Source organism: Molossus molossus, unplaced genomic scaffold (genome assembly GCF_014108415.1).
Source record: "Molossus molossus isolate mMolMol1 unplaced genomic scaffold, mMolMol1.p scaffold_m16_p_4, whole genome shotgun sequence".
Lineage (NCBI taxonomy): Eukaryota > Metazoa > Chordata > Mammalia > Chiroptera > Molossidae > Molossus > Molossus molossus.
In genome coordinates this window covers 120,366,169-120,375,831 of record NW_023425377.1, presented here as the reverse complement: position 1 = coordinate 120,375,831, position 9,663 = coordinate 120,366,169, and the positions used below count along the sequence as shown (strand labels likewise).

Here is a 9,663-nt window from a genome sequence, read left to right as displayed (position 1 = left end):
TTCCTGATGTGTAAAGGGGAGGGGTTGTGTCAGAACCTGCTTCCTGGTCCCTCTGGTGCCAGCTGGGAATTGCTGGGGTTGGAGACGGTGACCGGAGGTCTCGGCAGTCCCGCCGCCCCATTTGTCTTGTTCCTGGAATCTAGGTTATTCGGCTTTTAGGACTCTCGGGGAAATTTGCCTGAGAAGCATAACCGTGCCCAGTGCAGTGTAAATATTCACACGTTCAGGCACACCTCCCCTCTTTGTAAGACAGGAACCTGTGTGCAGAGGAAGCACCGTGGCCCTTGCCTGGGTTTTTCCTGCAGCGCTTGCGACCATCCACTGAAGAGACTCCTGGAGGAGTTGTGATAATGTCACGGGAATGAGGGAGGAACCTGGCACCTCTCCGCCCCTCCCCCTCGGTTTTGAACCTGCTCTATTAATGATCACACCTAATGATGTATCTTTGGGCTTTTCGCTGTTTACCAAATGCTGCTTAAAGCCGACTGTTTGCGTTTGTGTTGTAAATCCTGGCTGTCTTCTGAAGCACAACTTGATGACTGTGTATTATCATCCTGGGTTAAGTGCTGTCTCATTGCTTTGCAGGCTGCCTGCTGTTTCCCAGGGAGATCATGAAACGAGGTCGTCTTCCCAGCAGCAGTGAGGATTCTGACGACAATGGCAGTGAGTCCTGCTTTGTTGTTCTTGGAGCCCACCAGGGTTCGGGCCAGTGGAGAAACATGATTTTTTAATGCAGCGCTTTAAATAGCGAGGCCCTTTGCCTGGCAGGCAGGTCGGGGACCGCCGTGCCGGAGAGCACCTCGGAGGGGGCTGCAGGTCGCAGTCTCATCCCTCCGGAGAGGCGGCTGCACCCGGGCCCTCCTCCGGCTCCCCGTTTGTTACCAGGGACGAAGAACCCAGTTCCGAGAGGCACCGGCGTGTCTGTTTTGCCCAAACATCACTGACGGCACTTCACAGTCGCTCTTTATGAGAAGGGAACTTAATCGAAGGCAGTTAATTATTCACTAGTTGAAGCCGATACAAAGGAGACTGAGGACTGCCTGGAGGGGTGTGAACGTGCTCAGTGCAGGTTGGCCGGAGGTGGCGAGTCGGCGCTCCCTGGATTTCCCGTGATGTGTTCAATACGACTGCTGCCTGCATCTCGGCTCGCTGGCATCCTCGTGTTCACGGTGCAGCTGAGAACCAGAAGTTAGCTGGCTTCCAGGCACTCAAAATAAATGCCACACAGCTTCTGTATTGAGAAGCGAGCAGAGCACTCGGAGAGCCCCCCCCCCCCCCATAACGGGAGTTCTGTGCCTGGCGCCAGCCCGTCACGCACTTTTACAGCAGAGATGAACGTGGGGGCCTCGGTGCTTGCTCTACTGTGTGATGGCAGAGGCAGTGGCCGGCTTGCGGGGAACGCGGTTGGATGCACAGGCTCCAGCTCTGGGCGAGTCTCGGCCCAGATGGAGACGTTCTTGGGGCCCGTGCAAACAGTGGGTGCAGGCAGAGTCGAGGAGTGGAGGGCGGGAAGAGAGGGACGTTGGGCAGGTCCAGGGCGACGGAATCGTTTTTAGGCAAACAGGATTGTTTTGGTTCTCTGGTCTCCCAGTTTTCAGTAGATTAAAAGCTGAAAATTAGAAAGCAAGGCTGCCTTGGGTGGCCACACTGGCCACAGGGAGCACAGGAGGGAGGGGACCAGGGACGTGAAGACCGAACTTGCACATGGTTGGTTGGCGCTTTGGTCCAGGCGTGGAGCAGTGGGAAGTGGACTTGGGGGCCGCAGGAGAGGGTAGGTGTGAGGTAAGCTGTGACCAGATTGGAGCAGCAGAGGGACTGGGACTTCTGGGGCCTTCGGGGGGGGGGGGCGCTGCTGTTTGTGAGTCAGGGGAGAGGGAGACAGACAGGAGTGGGGCTCCGGAGAGAAGGCTGGGGGCAAGAACACACCGAGGTACTTTTCCTGCCTCTGTTGCCCGTCGAGTGTCCTGAGGACTTGCAGGCTCGCAGTACGCACTTGACAGTTTAGTCCTACAGCAGTTTCAGACATCTTGCTCGTTGGGTACAGAGAATGAAGGCTTCACGAACGCTGTCCGCACGCTGCCGTGCCCGGTAAATGGCCAAGAGCCCTGCTTCAGTGTCGTGTTGGCACTGGGCAGCAGGTTTGTGCTCACTCTGGGCGAGTCGGGTTCAAAAGGTTCTGTACCACCCAGACTTAGAGCCTTCCCTTCTGACGCGAGCTGCCCAGTAGGATGGACATGTTCTGATTAGTGTAACTGAGGAAGTGGATTTTAAAATTATATGTAGTTTCAATTAGTTAAAATCTAAAAAGCCACGTGTGGCTCGTGATGGCCGTATTGGACAGTGCGGTCCTGGATCGGGCCCCGTCCCTCCTCAGCTGTCCAGAGGCGCCCCGCAGCCCCGGGGCCCCTGTGCTGGCAGCTCAGCGCAGCGGGCACCACAGACCAGGTGGCTCAAACACCACGCACTTGCTTTCTCGTGGCTCCGGAGGCTAGAAGTCCCGGGCCAGGCTGTTGACAGGTCTGCTTTCTCTCTGAGGCCTCTCTCGGCTGTGGATGGAGTCTCCTTGCCCTGTCCTCACTCAGTCGTCCGTGCGGACGCTCTCCTGCGTCTGCGCCTCCCCAGGAGGACGCTGTGAGACTGGACCAGGGCCCACAGAAGGCCTCCTTTAAAGGCCCTGTCTCCAAATACAGCCATTCTGGGGCGTCTGAATTCCAGATAATAATTTTGGGGGACACAATTCAGCCCCTAACAGCCACAGTAGACCAAATGCTTCATCTAAACAAGCCCCCCCCCACACACACATCTTCCCAAACTCTGGTTAAAAATGAAGGAGGAGCCCTGGCCGGTTTGGCTCAGCGGTTGGAGCGTCGGCCTGTGGTCCAGAGAGACCCGGGTTCGGTTCCCGCTAAGGGCACGTACCTCAGTTGCAGTTTGTCCCCGGCCTGGTTGGTCGTGCGGGTGGCAGCCACTCGATGTGTCCCTTTCACGTCGATGTTTCTCTCTCTCTCTCTTCCTCTCCCTCCCTCCCACTCTATCTGTACAGAAAATGGAAAAATGTCCTCGGGTGAGGATAAAAAAAAAAAAAATGAAGGAGGAAGAGAGTGGCCAAAGACCCCACTAAAAGTGTGTCCATCACAAGTCACCTTTCTGGTGGTGGGTTGTTTTCTTCGTCTTCCTTCTAATACGCTCAGGTCCATGTGGGGGCAGAGGACGCAGGTCAGTATTTATAGGGTACTTGGGTGAACTAGAGAGACGGCCAGGCTGGGTTCTCGCCTAGCCCAGACTAACGTGGACTGGACGGTAGTGGCCAGCAGACAGCGGGCAGGCTGTCCTTAGTCACGCAGCCGGTTGGGTAGAAAGCGCGTGTTCATGCCTGGCGGCCGTGCTGTCTGTCCAGGCCTAGCATGTGGCCACTGTGATGGATGGTGGTTGGGGTGAGAACCCAGAATGCCCAGCCTTATAAAGTGCGCACATGTTGCCCACGGAACCACCCCATTCCACTTTCTTGGGGGGCGGGTACTTCATCAGCTCACGGCACTGGAGCCGTCCGTCTGTTTGTGGAGTGGGGTGCTTTCTTCTGCCCCCGTCAGGTCCCAGGACTGAGCTTCCCTCAGCCCGCCTGGCACTTGGAAAGCCCTGCTTGCGAGAAGGCTGGGTCTGCAGTGGCCGCTCCCCAGCCTCTCCAGCCTGCAGCCCTGACAGAATTTTGGCAGCAGCTCCAGCCCAGTGCAGAGCGTGTCCAAGTGGAGGGGGGGCTGCCGACGTCAGCGTGGGGCCACAGCACCAGCCGCGGCCACGCCTCGCCTGCTGGCCTCGGACTGGAGCCCTTTGCTTTGTCTCTGGCCGGGTCCAGGGAACGGCAGTGTGGTCTTTACAGTGGGGTGGGCCGGGGTTTTCTGTGCCAGAGCGGGCCCTCCTCCAGCTGCGGGGGGGCCGCGGGGCCTTCCTCCAGGTGCCCTGGAGGGCCGGCCCTGCCCTGGGATGGGGTAGCGATGGGGTGTTTGCAGTCTGTAATTGCTGGGCTCCTGGGACGGGTGGCCCAGCCAGTCCTCTGGAGTCACACATTGTGCCAGGGTGTGGCCAGGGAAACAGGCCTTCATTTCCTGCTTCCCTGCCCAGGGTCCTCCGTCCTTAGGGGTTTCTGAAAACGTGCAGATGGGGCCCACCAGCTATTCCCAGCATTTCCCAAACCTGAAGATTTCATTTTATCTGTAACAAAGCTGCAGAGGCTCATTCAGACATCAAGTGTTCTTGCTTTTGGCAAGAATTGTGTATTATCGGTTATCTCAGGCCAATTGACAGCTCTGATCAGCACCCTTATATATTTTTCTACAAAAGTAAGATAAAAATTAAATAATAGTATGTAATATACTGTTCATTGGGCAGTTTTTTAAAAAAATACATGGGGGCTTTGACTAGGAAAGGGAGCCAATGTAAGTGGTGTTTTTAGTTTTTTTGGTTTTAAAATGTGCCTCTCAAAGACCCAGAGGGAAATCGGTTCTTTTACTTTCCGCAGAGAGAAGTGTGCTGATAACTGAACAGCTCTTCCTCAAGTTGTGAAGCAAAGCTTCTTTCTCCTGCCCAATGTCCTGCGGTGGACTCGGCTGTGTCGGCCTCCCTGGGGGAAGCTGGGCTGTGGCTGGGCTGTGGAGCCAGGCCCGGGGGGTGGGGGGGGCTCCCTGGCTTCCCAGGGTCCTCGCCTGTGCTGGCCCAGGCTCACCCCTGTGAATTCAGCTCGGCTCCACCCATAACGATGGGCAGGGAAGGGGCGCAGTCAAGTTCAGGCCTCCTCACTGGCACCTGGCGATGCAGGTTGAGGGCAAACATGGAGTTACGTGGGGACTCGGTTTTGCTGGGCTCTCTCCAGCGCACAGAAAAGGGCAGCAACGTGGGCTCTAGGAGCCGCTGGCCCAACCAGGCCCTGTGCACGACTAACTTCTGTGGTCCTTGGACTTGGACCTTGGCCGGGGTGCGGGGTGGTGGCTGTGACCCGAGGGTGTCAGTTGGTTGAAGGTCCCAGTGTAGTTGAGGACGTGAGGACGTTCCTGGGCCAGTTCTTCGCATGTATGAAGTGTGCGTCTGTTTGTGGAAGTTGGACCACGGAGCTGAGCTCTGCTGCGGGGGAAGAGCTGGGGGAGGGGGGGTCAGCCGCTGATGGAGGTGGCAGTTGTGTCCTGGAGTCACTGGTCATGCCGTGGACGCCAGCAGCCGGTAACGCCAGGCGGCGCCCACTTCCTGACGGAGCTCCCACGGCCCTGCTCGCTCGCACAGGTCCAGCCTGCCCTCGAAGGGACACCCGGCGGGCGCATCCCCGGGCTGCCTGGCGGGGATGCTGGCCGGCTGCTGGACCCCATGCTCGCTGGACCTCCGCGTCTGCCTTGGCGAAGCCGGTCGGGCACCGTGGGGCAGCCGGCGTGTCCGTGCCAGAGCAGGTCTGAGACAGGAGAGGCCACTTGGTCCGAGGCGAGGTTCTCCTGTCCTTTGTGTTTTGTGGTGGTGTGAGCACCAGGCCGCCGTTCCTGCTGACTTCTGAGCCTTCCGTGCGCTGCCGCGTGTGGGAGGCGTGTGCAACGCGTATTAGATTTACTCTTGAGGTTTTCCCTTATTTTAGATCCAGGGCAGCGCAGTGTGGCTATTTTTAACATTTCAAAGAGCGTGTAGCAGGTATCTGCATAATAGGGCCAGGAACCAGGGCCCAGAAGGCCGAACACACAGGACCCGAGCCTTTGTGACTTTAATGGGAGCTGGGGGTATGCAAACAGAACAAGACATTTTTTTATTCATTCTTTTCAGTATTTAATATACAATTGTTGGTACTCAAATAGCTTAAGAATTTTTAAAGTTGCTTAAATTTGTCACTAGAGTGGACTTATCTTTAGATACCGTCTTGTGTGTGATCAATAAAATAATTACACACATCACCACCAAATTAGAGTTACTAGCTGCTCTCCTGAAAACAAAAAGAAAATAAACAAAATTTTACTTGTCACATTCTCCTTGTAGCTTGCCATCAAGTGTCGACACTGAACACAGACCCAGACGGCAGCCCCGCCCAGCGCCACCTCCAGTCTCAACCAGCCAGAGGCGGGTGTTGCGCGTAGATAAGTCTCTGGCTCCCAGTTCTTTCGGGGTTTCAAATACTCTCATTTCTGGCTGCGTAATTGTTTTTCTACCCAACATCGCATAGCCTTTTTTTTTTTTTTTTTGAATTTGTTTGGCTCATAGGGTTGGGAGCTTCTTGACCATCGGAGAAGCCTCTGAGAGAGGAAGACAGGGCCAGGAGTGTCCGGACCCTTGCTCGAGTCTCACTGGACTTTGAGGGGAGGTGTGGACGGAGGTGCATTCTGGGCAGAGGCTGTGGACCTACCTGTCTGTCTTTAAGTGCATCGTTGCTTTATTTCCTTGGGCTCAAGTGTATCTTCTTTTTTTGTTAATCCTCACATGAGGATATTTTTTCCATTGATTTGCAGGGAGGGTGGGAGAGAGAGAGAGAGAGAGAGAGAGAAACTTCGATGTGAGAGAGACACATCGATTAGTTGCCTCCCCCATGCACCCTGACCGGGGCTGGGGACCGTACCTGCCACCCAGGCACGTGCCCTTGAATGGGAACCCACAGCCCTCAGGTGCGAGGGCTGGTGCTCTAACCACTGAGCCACACTGGCCAGGGCTCAGTCCTAGCTTCTACTAGGCAAACCAGGAGTACGTTCTTGGTGCCTGCTGCCTTCAGTCCTGGAGTTACAGGGCTGTTCTCGTTGAGCATGACTGTCCTGAACAACACTACGTTCTTGTCCACTTTTAAAAACATTTTTCGAGGATCTGCTGTGTGCACAGCACTGGGTTCTGTATACTGTGCATTGTCAGTAGTCCTCTGTGTCTCCGTGTCTTGTACTCGTGGCTCTCTCTTGACGTGGTTTTTGAGACAGCAAGTAGATCAGGAGGAAGAGATCACCAGCAACAGATACCTGCTGCCACACCTGCTGCTGGATGTGAAAGGGTCTGTTGGTCCCCTGTCCCACCTTCCCACCTGGCTGGGCCGCCAAGCCGAGGCTTCATGCAAAACCACCTGTGTAAAGTAAATGGAGCATTTTCTTTTTCTTTGTTGTTACCGGATGATAGAACATCATCAGTTATCGTCTGCGCACATTAAAAATGTTTCCTTTGATACATTCTGACATGTTTACAGCCATGCAGCCATAAAACTGAAGGTGATTCTTCTCCCCCACCTTTCCCCGGCAACAACGGATCCACTTTGTTGCTGTAGATGAGTTTATGCTTTTCAGAGTTTTCTGTAAGTGGACTAATACACTGCGTGCTGTTTGTCTGTCTGCTTCCCTCCAGCACCGTCCGCACAGCCTGCATCGGAAACCTGTTGTTCCTCTGCGTGGGGCAGTGTTCCGCTGTATGGATACAGCAGTTTGTTTAAGACTATTTCTCATGTTAGTGATGATTTAAACCTAGCCCCCCACCTTTCTTTCTGCAAATGGGTTTAATAGGATTAATTTTGCCTCCTTGTGCATTACACCGTGAAAAGAGGGACAGACTGTTTCTGTGGGGACCAGTGTTTTTCTTCAGTAATAATACCATCAGATGCCAGATCGGTAGCATCTTCAGCTCTGTGTCTTTAAAAGTAACTGGGGTGCAGACACCCGCTTTCCGAGGACAGAGGAGCAGCCTAGTTTCTAAGGGACCGAAAGGCCTGAGCTGCCCAGCGCCTCCCCCTCCAGGCTCCTAACTGGCCACTCTCTTTCCTTCCTGCAGTGATGACGAGACGTAGAGCTTCTGTGAGCTGGGTCCCCCCGGTGTCCCAGGACGTCTCTCTCAGTGGGCAGTGGACCCTTCTTGCTCTCTTGGCCTCTAAGGGACACACTAGTTTCTAACAAGCGTTTTCCAGAATGCTCTCCTGAGCGCCATGCGGGCCCCTGGAGGAAGTCCGGTTCGCCGGCCGACAGCTGCACACCGTGGACCCGTGCACCGGCCTCGGACTGGTGGCCTCAGGCCGTGCGTGGGAGTCTCCGCCGTCGGAAATCACAAATCCGACAATAGGCTTACGTGCCCCTTCTCTCGGAGTGTCCCCAAGGTCTTAAGGGCTCTTTGGTTCTGTGTCCTTTGTGTCTGGCGTCTGTAGACAAGAGCTTCCTGTTGGAGGGGCAGGTGATTTTTGGGTGGAACGGCAGTTCCCTCCGGCTTTGGCTTTGGGGGGGTGTTGATTTCTGGGACATGGTAGGTATGTGTTCAGGGTGCAGGCGAGACACATGCTGCTGGTGGCTGTGAGGGCGCCGTGGGGCACCCGAAGACAGGAGCCGCTGCCAGTATCCCTGCCCACGGACGGGGCGTCGGTGTTGGCATTGAGTCGATCCAGCTCGGCCGCTGGTTGGCCAGGCCCTGGGTGAGGGGAGGAGGGTGCCTGTCGGATTCTGACGTCAGGTAGGAGCGGCCGTCAGGTAGGAGCGGCCGTCGTCAGCCTGGGGCTGGGACGGGGAGAACAGGTTTGGGTGAGAGGCTGGGCCCAGCCTGTAGCGCCAAGTTGATGGCTCTGAGGAGCTTGGGCTGATGTCTTCATCTGAGGTGAAGGGACACCTGGGCGGGGGAGGGAGGCAAGTGTGGGGTGCAGGTCAGGACCTGGGCCTGAGTGAGCGGAGGCGCAGAGCGGGGACACTGGAAAGAACCTCCTGGGAGGCTGCTGCCGCGGCCCCCTCTGCTCTGCGAGGGAGCCTCTGTTCTGCGGAACCCTGTTTCCATCCTTTGTGGAGTGAACACCTTTTTCTGTTAAGTTCCGAGGTTGGCCTTCAGATTTAGCACGAACATCTTAGCGTTAACAGTTTACGAAAAACGCAGTGAGTTGTTTTCAGTTTGCATTTGGCAGTGGGAGACTTGGACCCTCTTGACTTGGGACGCGCAGGCCAGTGGCCGAGCCCCAGGGTGAGCGCCGGCACCGAGCGCGTCTGCCCGGGAGCCGGCCCGGCGTCTGGGGTGGAGGGGGGGTGAGCCTCGCTGTTTGGTTTGAAGCCCTCTGAACATCAGCGGTTTCTGCACTCTTAACCCTTCCTCTGCACATTTGTGTCTCCAGGCCTGTCGACTACTTGGTCTCAGAATTCCCGGTCCCAGCACAGGAGGAGTTCCTGCTCCCGGCACGAAGATCAGAAGCCTTCCGAGGTACTTCCCGACGCTGGCGCAGCTGCAGGGGGACGCGTGCAGGGGGACGCGTGCAGGGGGACGCGTGCAGGGGGACGCGTGCAGGCGGACGTGCAGGGGGACGTGTGCAGGCCGACGCGTGCAGGGGGATGTGGAGCCTCACCCCTGCGGCCGCGCCCATGTCTGTCGGCTGCCCACCTTTCTGTGCCTCCGTCTCCATCTCTGTAAGAGGGGGTGACACTGGTGTCCACCTCAGGGCTCTTGTGAGGATTAGGGGTCAATGCAGAGGTCAGTACATACGAAGCATGTAAAAAAGTGCTCATCGACTGTCAGCTGTTACGATGATTAATTGCATTCTTCTTTTCCTTTTCTGTTCCCTCTTTGCTGGCTCCCATCAACCTTTCCTCTGGCCAGGACATCAGCGGGGCGGCCGCTGCCGGTCACTGCCAGCCTCAAGTTAGTTTTAGCCATAAATCTGTGGCTTACTTGGCAACAACAATGTGATTCTGGGAGTTTGTTTTGGGGATTATG

The 9,663-nt window shown here is 56.0% G+C and overlaps 1 protein-coding gene across 3 annotated transcripts in view; it reads left to right on the top strand.

Annotated features, from left to right (window-relative positions):
- Window positions 1-550: 550 nt before the first annotated feature.
- JADE1 (jade family PHD finger 1) overlaps window positions 551-9,663 on the top strand; it is a 30,405-nt gene continuing 21,292 nt past the window's right edge. For all 3 annotated transcript variants that reach the window (XM_036282079.1, XM_036282077.1, XM_036282078.1), the window contains exons 1-2: window positions 551-663; window positions 9,068-9,153. In XM_036282079.1, coding sequence (XP_036137972.1) covers window positions 612-663; window positions 9,068-9,153 — 138 coding nt within the window. In that variant the 5' untranslated portion in view covers window positions 551-611. The remainder of the gene's footprint in view (window positions 664-9,067; window positions 9,154-9,663) is intronic.